Raw genomic sequence first — 18,272 nt, 5'->3', positions numbered from 1 at the left:
CGAAAACCTAATATTGCTCATTTTCATGCTTTTGGTTGTAAATGTTTTATCTTAAATAATGGAAAGAGAGCTTTAGGGAAATTTGACTCAAAAGCTGATGAGGACATATTTTTAGGGTATTCATTGCATAGTAAAGCTTATCGAGTGTTTAATAAATATTCAATGAAAGTAGAAGAGTTTGTACATGTCCATTTTGACAAATCTTCTCCAAAAGAGAAGAGAAAGGTATTTTCTAATGACGTTGCAGGTGCTTTAGAAGAAGCATACTCTAAGGAAATGGACCAGGACAAAGAAGAAGAAGTAGAGAAAATTTTCCAAGATGAGCATCAGGACCTGCCGATCGCGTAGAAGACCAAGAAGGATCATCCACTCGACAAAGTTATAGGTGATATCACTACGAGGGTGGTAACCCGTAGTTCTTTATGTAATTTTTGTAACTTTGTTGCTTTTGTATCTCAAATCGATCCAAAGACCAACGATGAGGCCATTGAGGATGTACACCGGGGTATAGCTATGCAAAAAGAACTAAACCAGTTCGAGCGTAATAATGTATGGGACTTGGTCCCTAAACCTAAAGAACATCCAGTGATAGGTACTAGATGGGTCTTTCGTAACAAATTAGATGAATCTGGCTTGATCATAAGAAATAAGGCATTCTTAGTGGCCAAAGGCTACAACGAGGAGGAAGGCATGGATTATGATAATACCTACGCTCATGTAGCCAGATTAGAGGCCATTAGGATGCTTCTATCCTTTGCATCAATTATGAACTTTAAGCTCTTTCAAATGGATGCCAAGAGTGCCTTTCTGAGTGGCTACATTCAAGAGGAGGTATATGTTGATCAACCTCACAGCTTTGAAAATTTTAAATATTCGAACCATGTATATAAGCTAAAGAAGGCTCCCTATGGCCTGAATCAGGCCCCTAGAGCTTGATATGATAGATTGAGCTCTTTCCTTTTGGAAAAAAGGTTCGTGATGGATATGGTTGATACTATCCTCTTTATCCGTAGATTAGATGATCATGAATTATTAGTTCAAATATATGTTGATGATATAATTTTTGGATCTACTAATGACATTCTTTGTAAAGAATTTTCTGAGATGATGCAGGGAGAATTTGAGATGTCGATGATGGGTGAGCTTTCCTTCTTCCTTGGGCTACAAATCAAACAAATGGAAAGTGGCATCTTCATTCATCAATCAAAATACTGTAAGGAGTTACTGAAAAAGTCCGATATGGAAAAATGTAAAGAAGTTTCAACACCTATGACATTTGCTTGCTATCTAGACAAAGACGAAAAGGGAAAATATATCGAGGTAACCAAGTATCGAGGGATTATCGGCTCATTATTATATTTAACTATGGGCCGCCCCGATATTATGTTTAGTGTTTGTAGGTGTGCTAGATTTCAAGCATTACCTAAAGATTCACATTATACTGCTGTTAAATGCATCATGAGATTTTTAAAAGGAACAACTAATATGTGATTATGGTATCCTAGGGATGCCTCATTAGCCTTGGTAGGGTATTCCGATTCTGATTTTGCTGGATGCAAGTTGGATCGGAAAAGCACTAGTGGGACTTGTCACTTACTAGGTAGTTCCTTAGTTGCATGGCAAAGTAGAAAGCAACCCTATGTTGCTTTGTCCACCGCTAAAGCGGAATACATTGCCACCGATGTGTGTTATGCTCAAATCCTATGGATGAAGCAGCAACTCAAGGACTTTGGACTTAATCTAGAAAAGATCCCTATAAAATTTGATAATATAAGTGCCATAAACCTATCCAAGAATCATGTTTTGCATTCGAGAACCACGCATATAAAAATTATACATCATTTCTTGCATGACCATGTACAAAAAGGCGATTGTGTGCTTGAATTTGTTTAAACTACTAAGCAATTGGCTGATATTTTCACCAAGCCCCTCTCACGAGTATCTTTCTATGTTCTTCGAAGAGAACTTGGAATCCTTGATGAAAAATATCTTGATTAAAATCGTCTCAAACCTTATTATGTGCTTTGCATGTTAAATGTCTTATATCCTTCAAAATGTGTATTTGTTGAATGCATTATATTCCTAATATAACTCATGATCTAGCATGATAAGTTCTATATGTATGTGTATTTGATTAAAAATTGCTTGATATATGTTAGAAATCTATGCATGCTTTTAAAACCCAAAAACCTCTTGTTTCTACTAATCTAATGTCTGTTAATCGATTAACCATAATTCTTAATCAATTAAAATGAGTTCCAGTAGCCAACATTTTATTTTTTCACGAAATGTAATCGATTAACGTCTTACTTTAATCGATTACCTAGGCTCATTTCTCTGAAAATCTGGAATTTTAACTATGATTAATCGATTAAATGTAGCTTTTAATCGATTAACAAGAGCGAATAAATTAGAAACAATAGCGCTTTTGCCATTTTTTCAAACCCTCTCTTCCCCATTTTCTCTCTAAATCTCAGAAGCAACAGCAAAATTCAAAATTTTGGCTTAAAAGAAGAATTAAACATCACCTATACCCATATTGCACCTCATTTCATCCCATTTTCTCTCAAATCTTCCAAGACACCTCATTCCCAATTCCAAACCCTAAGTTTAGGTTCCCTCCCTTATCCTTCTTATCTCTCATATACTCACGGTTTTTCACTCAAAAATGGAAAGAGGACATTCAAAGAGGTTCAAGACAACTGCTCAACGCACTCGTAGGCCTCCTACTGCTTCATCTTCGAATCTGAGTGTGAGGCAAGACCATGGAGATCCCTACTATTCTCTCATACTGCAAGAGACTCGGTTGTTAAAGTTTCAGTGCAGGAAACCAAATTACATAAGGTATGCCAATCTAACCTGGATGATGGAACAAAGTTTTGAATTTCCGCAAGGTATGCAAGCTCATGGAGCTGTCATTTTTCTGGAATTAAAGGGAAATCTATACCCTGCTTTGATTATAGAATTTTATGCCAACTTTAGATATAAGGATGAAAAGTATTGGTCCATGGTTTCTGGAAACTTATTTGAGATGGATACTGATATTTTTATGAATGTGGGTGGTTTATTCACTAATGGTGTTAGCCTAGGTGATTGTGAATGGCTTAAGGATTTTGATGCTGCTGAGGTTTACAAGTCTTGTTTGAGAGATCCCCATCTGTATATCCAAGGAGAACTAACAAAAGTTGGTTCATTATCTGTAGAAAATAGACTGCTTCACTATCTGATAGCGTACATTTTAGTTTAGAGGAACACAAATCATGCACAATCTACTCTGAATGATTTGAAGTCATGTATGTTGTTAAGGAAAATGTTATGATTAATTGGCCTGAAGAGATGCTGAAGGTCATGTATAATGTCTCTACCTTGCAATCCAAGCTGCTACCCTATAGTATATGCATTTCGAGGATCATTGATTATCTGCATATTGATGTGTTTGACACCATCATCACAGAGACTTCTGATAAAGATCACCTTGTTGGTGAAAGCTTAATCCAAATGATGGGTATCTACAAGTATGGAAGTACTTGGCAATACCAAGATGATTACACTATCATGGATTTGGATCTATCTGGTGATGAGGATCAGGCTGGAACAAATCAGGCTGATGTAAGAACCAGGGGAGACGACTGGAAATGCGCGGCATGAACCATCCTTTGGATTAGCTCAATTGGATGCCATGGAGCAAAGGCTGAATAATAGAATGTATCTATATTTTCAGTCTTTAAAGGACTCCTACCATACAGACTTGGAGCGATTTGAGGAACGTCAGGTCACCTACATTGATAACCACTATCAGGCTTTGAGGAGCTTTATTCAGAACACTGCCGAGGCACAAAATGAGAGGTTTTGTGAAGAATTTGAAAAGCTGAGATTCCTCATCCAGGGTGATAGTAGTCTGACAGTTCCTGATGACAGAGACCTTCCTCCGCATCCCTAGATTAGAATACCTTAGACCCTAGGTTGCCTTAGGTTTACTTCTTCTATATGGCTATTTTTCAAGATTTTTGCTGCTTTGTACTTTTGAGACATATTTTCTCTTTGCTTTTTGGGTTGTAACTCTAACTATCTACTTTTGCTGAACTATTATGACTTGATATGCATGCCATTTGAACTTAAATCATTACCACTTTGGTTTTAAATTGCATACAGAATATGCTTATCTATGTCAAATATAGTATGAATATATGTTTAATGGCACTTGATCATGATTGGTTATATGCATCTCTTATGTTTGATTGAGCCTACTGTTTGAATGCTATAATAAAAATGATTGATTAGTTCTTGTATAACCTTCCATGCCATTAAATCTGCCCAATTACTATATTCTTCCAATTTAATCGATTAACCCATTCATTTAATCGATTAAATGCTATCAACATGCACACGTGTTCAATTTTCCTAAAACTGGTTGATTAATTACATTCCCAAAATTAATTGATTAATTAAAGTTTGATTTCATTACATTACTCTTCTTACTTTTGACCAAAATTCATTAGCTTATCTTTTTGATGATGTCAAAAGGGGGAGAAAGGTTGCTTTGTTGTTTGATGTGTGCAGACTATAAATAATATTCAGCTTTCGTTGTATAGCTATGCGCTTTAACTTTGAAATCAACAACCATGCATTCTATGACCATCTTCAAGCTATGCACCAAAACAAAATTTGGTGTGGAGTTTGTCATCAACAAAAAGGGGGAGACTGAAAGTACAAAGTGTCAAGATATCACTATTAGATTGCCTATATTTTGATGAAGACAAGGATTTAGTGAAAGCTTGAAGATAACTCAACAAATCAACATGCTAAGGACTCAAGAGCTTCATGTATAGACTAGAGTCATAAATAGAGTCATCATTAGTAATCTTAGATATGTGTCTTAGTTATTGAGTCTAGGTTAGGTAAACCTAGATGCAAATCTCAGATGCAAATCTCACAAAGTCTAAAAACTATCATATCATTTACATGAGACATGTCATCTAGCTTATTATACGTTCATGCATTAATCATACATATTATTTGTGCATCTTAGGCATAACATAATGGCAAAACATGTATAGTTGATAAGCATAATATATAGGTAGTTTACCATTTAATCTCTTAGCTGAAAAATATGCCAGTTAATTGATTAAGCAAGACGTTAATCGATTAACGTGAAATCAATTTTAACAGATAACTGAAAAACAGAATTCAGTTATTCTCAATAGCCCGTTAATCGATTAAAAGGGCACTTAATCGATTAACTGGGCATCTAATAACTTTTCTATATAAATTGTGTTTTTACACCATGCTTCATACATTCGTCATTCATTTTTAGAATTGCTAAGTTGCATATTTTTCGTGCTCATTGTATGTCATTTAGGCAGAGAGAAATGCATGTGAGATAGTATCATGCTTAGGATTTAAAATGTCATCCAATTGCATGTGATTAAATGTGTTCATCATTCTATCCTTTCTTTCATGATTCTTGCATTTCTTTTAGAGATTTCGTAGGGTAGAACTTACATGTTTCTGCATAATTCTGAACTCATACACATTCTTATTAATTTGTGTGATTTGTATAGGGTTTATAGCTGGATTTTAATTGTAATATTTGAGCCATATTATGCTTTATAATACTATGTTTTTGTGATAAAGAAAGTCGTCTCTTGGTGTCTTACCACCAAAGAGATTCAGTGGGTCTTCACCTAGACTTAGAGGTCTTGAGTTTAGAACATATTCTTGGCTGGGGCTAGATCGAAGGAAATGTTTTCCTAGGCGATTAGAGTAGTCAAACCAAGGTAGGGATTCTAGGAATTCAAGAAGGGAGCATCTAAGGTCTTGTATTGGAAGTGTGCATGTAATATACATTCGTTTCACTGGGTTTTTGTAGTTGCCCGCAAAATAAACCAGAATAAAAATCCTTATTGCAGGCTTTTTCTAACCCTTATCTCTTTACTTTTCTAGTTGTTTAATTGCCTATTTTAGCTGATATTTTGAATATTGTAATTCTGCCATATAGAGATTAATTCTATTCAAATATATTTGTTGTATCGTTTCTATAATATCGGTGAGTGGCTGTGAAAACAAGCCATTCAACAACTTGCTGTTTTGTGCAATTTAATCAATTAACTGGGTGTTTTCCAGAATAGGGCTTTGGTGCGAAAAAGCGGTATTTGGGAATCGCCACACCTATTCAACCCCTCCTTCTAGGTGTGTTCTGTCCTGATACCTAACATTGTGTTTTTGCATTCTTTCTTGAATTGTTTTAGAAAAAAATGAGGAAACTCTTTTTTTGAAAAGTGTTCAATTTAGTATAATGAAAACCTTACCCATTAGATCACATTAGATTAGGTTCTTGTGAGTTTTCTAGTTAGTGTTTTAGATTGAGTTTTAATTGTTGTATCCGAGTATCAAGTACTCAAGACAACTCAAAATCAGTATTGAACAAGGAAGTTGATCTCTTGGTGAATTGTTTCACTTCAAGAGAGATCTTGATAATCTTCACAAAGACTAGGAGGTCTTGGTTCGAGCGATACCGAGGCTGGGGCTGATTCTCGAAAAGATAGGAGATCTTAGTAGGCAAGTTAGATAGGTCAAACCAAGGTTGTTAAGCTCATCGGTGCTAAGAAAGAAGCGTCCTAGTTTTCTGTTATTGTAATTGGAAGTGTGTAGGTAAAACTTGCAATTGCAATAGTGAAGAAAGATCTCTTGAGATCAGAAGGGGAGGTTTGGATGTAGTTTGCAGTGGACCGCAAACAAACCAGGATAAAAATTCCTTGTGCACAATTTTCTAACCCTTATCTTCTTTACTTTTGTGCTTTATATTCTTGTTAATTGATTGATTATGTGTTACCTGCTATAATATGTTTTAGTATCATTTTATAACCTCTTTAATCAATTAATTGTATAAAGATTGGTAATCAGTGACTTGTTGTGCAAGGAACCATAAAATCAAGTAGTGTAAGAATCAGGATAGTCCATTATCCACAAGCATAATCGATTTTGTCCAAACACTTGTTAATCGATTAAAATCAAGCTTAATCGATTAACTGTAGTAACTTTCTATTTTTCGGAAAGTATCAGAAAAGCAGAGTAAATGATCTGCAACACCTATTCAACCCCCCTTCTAGGTGTATTCTAATCTGCTGGTACCCAACAGTAAGTGCAGTTAAATGCTTTACTGCCTACTACATTTAGCAACGCTCCTTGAAGCACACACTGTTAAATTTAATAGGCGGTAAAATATTCAACACCATTTGTTGTAGTGAGCCTTGTTGATAATTATTTTTTAAAATAAATAAATTGGATATTTTATGCATACAAATATATGTTAATATTCATTTACTTTTTTCTTTAAAAAGTATGGCAAATCTTGAAAAGTCATGAGTTTCAACAGCGCTCTAGATTCAATACAAATCAACCGTGCTTACTTAAAGGAGCCTTGTTGAATCTTTGAAGCAAATATTTATCAACGCTCATTGTAGAAAGCGTTATTAAATGTTTATCCATTTATTACATTTAAAATTACTTACTAAAAGGAGCCATATTGTCTTCCACCTTATATTTGACTGCATTGTACTAACAAATATGTTGAATGACTATTATTAAATGTGAAGTTTGAAAAAGCAAGTAGGTCAATCTTTTATTTACTTAAACTTCACATTTCCTATTAAAGAAATATATTTTGAGGTTCCTTACCAGCAAACCCATAAATTTGATAATAATAAAACCTTTTAAATTTTATTCAATATTTAATATAGGATACTGTTAAGTTACAAAGGCCTGTGTTTCTTCCAACAAACGACATTTATGTTTATATGGTGAGACTAACTACGGATATCCTTCCTAACAGGGTAATGTGTTGGTTAGGTTCGTAATTTATTCTGAAATTAATGTAACTGTTTCATAATAAAAGTATATGTGCCTAATGTTTCTAAATAAAGCATCTTTCTCTTGGCCAAATGTTTGTTAATTAAAGATTTTCTCTTACTAATTAATTAATATAAAGGTCTTTTTGTAACAAAAATTATTAATATTCGTAAAAAATTGAAAAAATCCTATAAAAAGAAGTAAACTATAACCTTGATAAATATCGAACTTAATATTTCATTGCAATCCCAATCACATATTTTCGTTGTTCAACAAACATGACGTAGGCGTACTAATACTAGGACCAGGATGGTGTTAAATAAATATTTAGTAGCTGTTACTTAGCACATTTTTAATTTTAAGCATTTATTATGAAAACGAACATTGTAGGATCTTATTAAAGAATGTCATATACGGAAGAAAACTTTTTTCCTTAAAGAATAACAATTTTTAAATTTTGTTATACCGTGAAGATGATTGAGTATTTGCGTTTTCATTTAAAAATTACTCAAATATATTAGGAATATTGGATAATGCTAAAATTAAAACTATTAATTTTTTATATTATAAACTCGTCACTTTCTAATTGAAATAACATTTTTTCCTTAAATAATGTATAATGAGTACCATTCTCATATTAGAATTATTACATCTTACGAATATCCCTGTTAATAAAATCATATCATAGAGTGGGTGGAGCTACAAATTATAAGATTTCCACACATAATTATTTTCAGTTAGATATTCAACATCATAATGGGATCCCAAACACCCTCTCATCTTCCTATTGTTGACTTTATCGATGAAAATATGAAGCCTGCTAGAGATTCATGGCTTTCAACCTGCCATGTAGTTCGAACAGCACTTGAGGATCATGGATGTTTGGTGGTACGCTACAATAAAGTTAGCCCAGAGCTTTGCAGAACTATTGTCTCTGAAATGAAACAACTATTTGGTCTACCATTTGAGACAAAGAAGCAAGAGACCAGTGACAAGCTTTTCCATGGTTACTACGGACAAATCCCATCACTTCCCTTATATGAATCATTTGGCATTGAAGATCCATTGACTTTTCATGGGTCTCAAAAATTCACACACATAATGTGGCCACTAGGAAATGATCGTTTCCGGTAGGTACCATTTGATTATCGTTTCTTTAACATGAGATTATCTGTATTCCATATGATAACATATATCAAATACATGGATGTATTTACATACCTTTTTATTTTTATATTTTCAGTTACTTTATATTTTTTATATTTTCAGTGATAGTATCAATAAGTATGCAAAGATGTTGGCAGAAATAGACCAGGTGGTGAAGAAAATGGTGTTTGAGAGTTATGGGGTGGACCAAACAAAATGTGATTCTTTGATCGAATCGGGCAATTATCTCCTTCGGTGCCTCCAATACAGACCACACTTGATGGATGAGAGTGATTTGGGGATGCAACCTCACACTGACTTGACTATGCAATCCATACTGCATCAGGTGAATAACATACATGGCTTGGAAGTTAAACTTAAAGATGGGATGTGGATTGTGGTTGATCCGTCACCCTCCTTGTTTGTGGTCCTCGCTGGAGATGGATTCAAGGTACAGTAAGCCATTATTCATCAGTCAAATACTTAACCATATGTTAAAATTTGATTTCCATATTGAAATTAAAATTTTAAACTAATAATGGATTAAGCCATGGAAGATGTTTTTTTGGTAAAAAATTGACTCATAGCCGAAGGGTGTGCGAGTCACAGGCTGAATTTTTATGTACTGGAAAATTAATAATGCTTTGTTCATTATTACATATAAAACTATTTACATTTCTCAGAATAAAATACAAAATTCATAATGCATTAGTGGGTGGATCATCAAAGAGACCCTAACGAAAGCAGTACACAACTCTAACAAAATATATATGAATGGCTCAGTAATAAAATTTCATAAGTTTAGGGATGTAACTAAATGTTTTTTATTATAATTTAATGATTTACTTTAATTTATTTGAAAAAACTAGGGATTAATATAGTGATTAAGCAATAAAACCATGAATATTTGAGAGCAATTGTTTCTTGACATGGAATTGATAATCTATTTTAAATAGAAACTAATGTTTTAGATTAATTTCACCGCCTAGGTTTGGAGTAATGGGAGGATAAAGGCATGTGAACACCGAGTTATAATGAATGCAAAGAATACCAGATATTCTATGGGACTGTTTTCTTTTAATGGTAAGACGCTACAAATACCAGAGGAGGTTGTTGATGAACAACATCCATTACTTTATAAACCATTCGATCATTTTGAATACCTTCGTTTCTTTGACAAAGAAAAAATCAGAGAGTCTGATTTACGAGTTAAGGCGTATTGTGGATTATAAAAAGGATACCTCAGGCTAAGTTGTATATCAGAATAAATTAAGTTTGCTGCTTTGTGTAATAATCTTCAAGTGTGATTTAATATTTTTGTTTGCGAAAATTTTAGGCATTGATTATTATCTAATAAAACTAAGGTTTTAGCTGATGTAGTGATTGTAGTGTGGTGTTTAAAAAATTTCAAGATATTCAAAATAATAATGTTACAGGTATAAATTTTCAAGATATTCAAAATAATTATGTATATAAATGTGGTGACTGTTAAATTTAAAATAGTGTGGTGAAATTTTTTAATTACACATTTTAGGAAAAGATACATACAAAATGTTCATTTTTAGGAGAATTGACTTTTTCTGGTTTATTGAAATGACTTTTGGTTTGATTTTTGTTTATAATTATTTCTAAAAGAATTCAAATTTTCTTTTCAAATTGATCACAAATGTTATCTGAAAAAAAAACAAGTATTAAAAATAAAATTTTAAGGGATAAAGTATGTGCTAATCTCAAAATTTAACTATTTAATTTACACATCATTATAAATTTGTACAAATATTTTCAAAATAAATATTTTAAATATTGGGAAAGAGTAGGCCTTTCATCAAAATTTTATATGAAAGTTTTCTTGCTTTCAATTTTTATGACTTGATAGGAACCTCTTTGGAGGTTCTTGAGAAAGACATTTTAGAGAACCAAAAACACTAACAAATAATATAAACACCTACAATTAGTACAATGTAGAAACATCAAGGATGATGTGTGAGTAAGGAAATGGATGATGTGTGAGTAAGGAAATGGGGCCAAACCCAAGGAAAGATGATAGGCCAAGGTCAAATTCCACAAGGGAAATAGCCTTTGATGAACCCGAAAGTTGGTTCACCAAAGAACCCAAATGAAAACTCTCAAAAAGTAGGATAATTCTGAAACTTAGGATTGAATATGTATTCCTCATCATCTAGCTTTAAAATTAATAAGGAGTTGCATTCCAATGAAAGGTCATCCCCGTTTTAACTCCTATCATTGATGCTCATTATTTCAACATCATTATTACATTGTAACCTCTAAAAGAAAGCAATCAAAAGCCAAACACTACGTCAGCTGACAACCACCCGAGATGCTTATCTGTCGGACAACCCATTATTATAAAAGTGGAAAAATAATAAAATGTGAAAAACAATGAAATTCAGTGCAAACTACTGGTAACGCAACCAGATCGTGTTCTGGTACATCTCGTACACAGTCCTGTTCCTAGACAACTAATCATGATGGGGTCGTGGTGAAGTCCACGACCGTGAATGGCCATCCTCTTCCTTCTATGATGCAAATTTCCATCCTTGGTTCAAATTCTTCTTTAGAGTTGTCTTTAATCAATGTTTTATCAATATGATATAATGCTTCCATTGCTCCCTTGATTATGGCCCTAGTCATTGGGCCTCCCAATCCTTGAAGTTCTTGGAGCTTCTTATCCTTGTCCATGCTCACATCACAACTTGACCGATCTGATGAACTAGTTTCATACAACAAAAGTAAACTTTTCAAAGAAATATCATGGTAGACTCATCAAAATATTAAAAACATTGGTCCCCAAGCAACTCAACCAATCAATCCTGCTTGTTTTTTATTCCACCCAATTTTTTGTATATAATATCATGAAAACACGAAAAGCTCAATTGATGGGTATAGAATTCAAGTGTACGATTACGTTGACAAATATTAAGATTGAACTCATGACGGTTGTAATACTTATTTTCGAATAAGATAAGATTCGAAACATAGAAATAAGATAAGGATTGAAATAGATTAAATTCAGACAATGAAAACACTTCTAGGATATAGGTTATCGTCTTGACATGGTGAATCCTACTTGATTGCCTTCTAGCATAAAAATGCAAGTTTTGGAGGTGAAGTTTCCAACCGTAGGTAATGTTCTCTCTTAACACAAGACTCATGTTTATCGTGGTACGGGATTCAACCAACCCCCTTATTTGACCCCTTTATCAACCACTCTATATAAGCCCAATAAAATTTGGATAACCTTAGGACTACTATCATAGTAGTTGAGTTCTCCAGTTGGTGCTTCCCAATGTACCTAAAAAATATTTGTGGCCAACAAACTCACATGGATAAACACATTAACAACCGTACCACCACACTTTATAGAATGAATTTGCAATGAACTATTTATCATTATTGCCAAAGTGTAAGTTTAGATGACAAACTAAGAGAGTGGTGAATTAATTTTTTTCCATATTTTGCAGATTTTTGCTTCTCTTTTAAATATAGAAATCAGATTGTGCAACAAAAGACTTAAAAGCAAAAATCAAGTGCAACATAATTTAACGAGTGTAGGGAAAGAGAACACCACACTAGATGCATACTAGTTTATCTTCAATCCACCGAAGGCTATGTCCAGACCTCTTGAAACCACAAGTGATTTTCACTATACTTTAAGTTTAATCTTACAAATATCACACTAAGATTTCTCTCAGGATTCTAACTCAAGTTCCCAAACAAAGAAGTAAGTCACTTCCATTGTTTTTATACTTTGCTCTCACCACACCCTATGGTGAATTCTCTTACAACGAAGAAGATGAAGAATTCAAACTATGGCTTGAGATTGCTAATACTATCTCACAATACTTATAAGACAATTACAAACTCTATAACACAATTCTCTAAGTTTTCCAGAAAAGTGTTTTATGAGAAACTCAAGAAACTTGAATGTTTGATATGAAAATGCGATTCAAGTTACTAGGAATTGTATATGAAAATTATGATTTTGTTTCTAATGTTTAGAGTTGTTTAAATAGAGTTTCAACCAGCCACTATACCTTTTTCCAAGAGGTAAGAGTTATTTGCAGTGGCAATGGTTTATTTGGGAAGAAGTTGTTTCAGATTGAATTTCAAAACTGCTGTAACAACACTAGGTAATCGGTTACTCACTCGTAAGGGTGACAAATGGATGGATTTGGATGAATTTGGATGCTAATGGATGGATGTAAAGTTATCCATCAATCCATATAAATCTATTTAATCTATATTTTAAGTTATACAATCCATCCATATCCAAACTTAATGGAGGAATTCCAATCTATCCAATCCATCCATGGCTCCATTTTCATGTATTTGGATGGATGAATATCCAATCCGTTTGATTTTTTTATTGGAACTAGAAAATTATTATGTTAAAAACTATTATCTCAGCAAAACATTTTTGGAAATCACCTTTAAAAAAAAAAACACTTTTAAAATTATTTAAACAACACTTTTAATTTTTTTTTTATAATATTCTACCAGCATGTGACATTTAAGGTTTTACGTGTAAAGTCTTTAACAAATGCTTATTGATTGTAATATCTATGCATATCGGTATAAAAATTTATACATAATCACTATATCATCCACAATTCATGTGAATTATTTTTTTGAAGAGTCAATGATGATTAAATATAAATAGTGGATGATGTTGCGACAATGTATAATTTTTCAGATTCTTGATCCTTTAAGTATGCATCCTGAACTATACCTACAAGATCATTAGACATACCTTTCCATTCCTTTTTTCGAGAAGACTCATCAAATACAATATGTATATATTCTTACATAGCCATTGTTCTTTTATTATAGACCCTATAAAAATTTCTATGATTAGAATAATCAAAAAATAGTCATACTTCCGCTTTTGAATCAAATTTAATTAAAAGATCTTTTCCATTATTCAAAATAAAGCATTTGTATCCATAAACATGAAAATGAGAAGTATTTGGTTTTCGGCCATTATAAAGTTCATAGGGGTTTTTCATAAGAATGGGCCTTAAAAGTATTCTATTCATAACATAGCAAGTGTTCAAAGATTATCTTTGGTTTCAAGTTGAGTGAGTGGTCATTTTATTTTATTATTATTAACTCTCTTTCGGGTTAAATTAACAGTATCATGAAAGGTTGGTCTCTTTTTATTAAGTTAACCATACAATTTCTTATGAAAAGTTGATATCAAAGTTAACCGTACCATTTCTTATGAAAGATTGCGTCATAATAAATCGTACCATTTCTTACGAAAGATTGATATAAAGAATACAACAATAAAACAATAAATAAATTGTTAGTATGTTAGTATGTGCAGAAAATTAAATGACAAAAAAATAAATGAGTTAGTAGCTAGTTGCGGAATTTAAATGACTGAATGTAAATAAAGAAAAGAAAGAGTTAGTTGCAGAAAGTAAATGACAGAAATGTAAAGTTAGATGTTAGATTATTTCTTCTCCACTCTTAATTAAAAAGTAACAATCTATTGATTGAATTGCACTTTTTGTATGTTGTTCCTATTCACAACGTTACAAACCATGAATTGGTTTGAACTAATGCTTTTAGGATTTTTTGTCAACAAATAAAATTTATTGAAAACTCTTTAGTATATTTTACACTTGCATTTCTTTCAAGATTTAATTGTAGTATAGTATAGGTTTATATCAAACCACAGGGAATTGCCTAAAATCAATTTTAATCAACATTTTATCTTTTATCAAAAGTGAGAGTTTGAGAAATAAAGTTATTTCGATGATTTTATGATAGTGATAAACATGAAAATGTAAAGAAACTAAATATTTACAAATTCAAGATGACAATATGGTTAGAATGATGAAATAATTTCTTGAACAATATGAACATGAAAATTTATGAAAGTTATGTGTTATACCTTGGTTATTCCATACACCGGGTTCTTAACTTTGGAAAAGATGATTTTCACACCTTGTATAAGATACTAAACAACAGTTAACTGCCACTCGTAGGAGCAGGTTTCACTCCCTACTTCAGGCTCCGTTAACATTGCTTTTCCTTGAATACAAGTTGCTTAAAATGGATGTTTAACATGTCATGTGAACAAAGGTGTATGTTCTACTTTTTAGTTCACTTATCAAGACTTTAAGAAGAAGCATTTTGGATCCTGAAATCAAGTTTTAGGTGATCAAGTTAAAACCGCATTAAGAACTTCTTAGAGAATTAAATGAGCCAAAGTAATAACTTGTATAAATGGATTCAAGAAGATAAAAGAGTAGAAGAAATTACACCATAGTCCAAATTTTGGGCTAGGCTCCATGAAAAGTGACATATCCTACTTGGTTGGTGGGTTAGCATCTTACCACCCCTTGTGGTTTGGCCCTTCCATAGCTGGTGGGTCAGCATCTTGCCACCCCTTATGGCCTACCTATTATGGGCTAGGCTCCATGAAAGGTGACATCTCCTACTTGGTTTGTCATAGCTGATGTCATGCATGAGGTCATGTGCTTGGTCTTCAAGTTATGGAATGGCAAGTTGCTTGGTGACTTGGCCTAGGATTTCTTGATGGTGAAGTTTTCTTGGCTGGTTAGGTTCGAAGCTCAAGCTGCTCCACGCCTAGGGAAGGTAACCTACCTTTCTTCAAGTCGAAGCAACCTTTCTTCCATGGTTATTGAATTAAGTTTGGTTTGTTGCTTGGCACTTTTAGCATGATTTCTTCAAGGCAAGGTAAGCTTTTATGTTATGGAAGTTTCTTGGCACACCTAGCTTGGATTTCTTCAAGGTAAGGTAAGCTTACTTTCTTCAAGCCGAAGCAAACATTTTGGTTACAAGGAAGTACATAGCATGTCATGCTTAGCTTGTTTGTTTTGAGCAATTCTTTTTGTGCTTTTGGCTTGTGATTTGGTTTGTATTCTTGGCTATCATTGAATTAACTCTTTTTGATTCATTTTCCTACCAAATTTAGAGAAATCTTGGACAAAAGGTGATAAAAAATTATTTCAATTAAACATACAAAATTTATCTAAAAAAGTGTGTTGTAAGTTGGGGTTTAAACATGAATAATCAAGATAAGTGCCATAAAAAGTGATGGAAAAGTAGTACATTTTGGCACTACATTTTGTTCTGGAGTTCTAGGTGCGGAGTATGGATGTTCTATACCATGGTTTTCACATAACTTGTCAAAATTGTGGTTTTCAAACTCACCACCATGATTAGAAGTGACCCTTGAATTTCCTCCACTATCATCTATGTCACTTTTAATGATGCAACACTTAGACTCGAAAATTACCTTATTACCTTTGTCACAGAATTGGATAATGCTTAATAGATTATGCTCCAACCCTTCAATATAGAGTACATTATCAATGATGGCAAAAGCTGACATTACAAGTATGCATCTTCACAATGTTTTGAGGAAGACAAGGATAATAGGAAAGCTTGAAGACAAGGACAACTCAAAAAACAATAAAGCCAATGCTCAAGTACCATCAAGAGGACTCAGGTTTAAGTTTTACATTTCTAAAGTCTTAAGATGATTGATTGGGTAGAGTGTACACTAGGTGAACCTTGAGTAGAAGTCTCACAATCCTAAAATTGAATCAATCTAAAGTGCAAAAAATACCTAATTTTCATCCACTTTTCATGGCACTTATCCCATGCAAATCATAGAAAACCAACTTAATTCGACACTTTTTAGATAAAATGTCATAATTAGATTATATATTTTGTCCACCTCTTTTCCATTTCTTTGTGTAAATTTTTAAGGAGAAATCAAGATAAGAAAAAAAATCAAAAGAATAGTCAAGGCAAGAGGTGCCCACATAAGACGAAATTGATGCACACATGACAAGCTAAGGGCTTAGCCTAAGCATGGACCAAAAGCATGAAGATGATCACCAAGTAGCCTGGTGTGAACAAAAGGGCCACCAAACATGACATGGCACCAACTTGGCTAGGTTAGGCACAAGCATGGTACAATCAGCCTCAAGCTTGACACAAGCCTACCTGCTCAAGCAGGCATCTCAACATGCACTTGAACCGCCTAGCGCGGAACCACACACTTGGCTAGACAAGACAACCTTCTCATCAAGCACCTACCTGTCCTGACAAACCTACTCAAGAAGGTAGCTTAGCGGTGCAACATAGGAGCCTAGCAGTTTTCACCCAACAAGTGGCCAACTTGACTTAGACACAAAGCAAAGATTACATAATGCATTATCTCACTTGACATGGCCTATGAGTACTGGTCAAGTAGCTCACAAATAGCTTGGGGGAGTCAACAAGAAGCAACTGACCAATATGCTTGGACAAGGGACCAAATCCATGCTTAAGGGTTTAGTCAGGTGCCTGGCATGGACCAAGAGGGTCGGGCGATGTCCAGATTGCCTATAAATAGAGGTCCTTTTCCACACTTTCAAAAACATTAATTCTCATTCCATTCTTCACTTCATCTCTCCACAAATCTTCTATATAGAATTCTCTCATCTAGGTGCCACGGTTCCAAGCTAGTTAGGTAGGTAAACTCTTGTAAATTTCTCTTAGAATTCAAGAGGAGAAAGTAATTGGCAAATAAGATACGGAAGTTGATTTTGTAATCTCATTTGGGTCCAAAAGTATCTCATCCTTGAATAGATGGCTCATGATCCTACACATTGATTTCAATTATGGTGTAATGTTATTTCTTTTCTTCATTTTTACCATCTTTTGATTCCAATATATTCAAGTTACTACTTTTGGTTATTTTTTATTCTTTAAGAAGTTCTTAATGTTGTATTAGCTTGATCACCTAAAACTTGATTTAAAGATCCAAAAATGCTTATTCTTAAGGTATTGACAAGTCAACTAAAAAGTATAACCTAAACCTTATTTCACTTGCCATATCAAATCATTTATTTTAAGAAACTTGTGATCAAGGCTAAATAAAGTTAATAGAGCCTGAAGTAGGATGTGACAACCTACTCCGACGAGTGACATTTAACTATTATTTAGTGTATTACACATGGTTTGAAAATCATCTTTTCCATACTAGAACACTAGATGGAATGTTAAAGACATGGTGTTTGAAATTAACCAAAGTATAACACATCACTTGTATAAGGCTTTCAAACCAAAACTTCTCCTCATGATTTTGTGAATATTAGTTTACATGTCGTTGTTAACTTTTATGCAACAACATACCAAAACAATCCAAGAATTATTAATCATTATTTTTGCTAAATTATGCCTATATGATTATCTTCTATTATGCAATTCCCTTTGGTTCAACATAATCCTAC

General features: G+C 33.4%; 1 protein-coding gene across 1 annotated transcript; it reads left to right on the top strand.

Annotated features, from left to right (window-relative positions):
• Positions 8,572–10,248, top strand: LOC109335325 (probable 2-oxoglutarate-dependent dioxygenase AOP1). Its single transcript, XM_019571462.1, has 3 exons — positions 8,572–8,978; positions 9,118–9,445; positions 9,984–10,248. The coding sequence occupies exons 1-3, from the start codon at positions 8,605–8,607 to the stop codon at positions 10,224–10,226; spliced, it is 945 nt and encodes a 314-aa protein (XP_019427007.1). The 5' UTR covers positions 8,572–8,604; the 3' UTR covers positions 10,227–10,248.

Source organism: Lupinus angustifolius, chromosome LG20, assembly GCF_001865875.1.
Source record: "Lupinus angustifolius cultivar Tanjil chromosome LG20, LupAngTanjil_v1.0, whole genome shotgun sequence".
NCBI lineage: Eukaryota > Viridiplantae > Streptophyta > Magnoliopsida > Fabales > Fabaceae > Lupinus > Lupinus angustifolius.
This window is presented reverse-complemented; position numbering and strand designations above follow the sequence as displayed.

Coding starts and splice junctions, on each gene's coding strand:
- LOC109335325 (XM_019571462.1), top strand. CDS start 8,605: ATGGGATCCCAAACACCCTCTCATCTTCCTATTGTTGACTTTATCGAT. Junction 8,979..9,117: donor CTAGGAAATGATCGTTTCCG/GTAGGTACCATT, acceptor TTATATTTTCAG/TGATAGTATCAATAAGTATG. Junction 9,446..9,983: donor TCGCTGGAGATGGATTCAAG/GTACAGTAAGCC, acceptor TTCACCGCCTAG/GTTTGGAGTAATGGGAGGAT.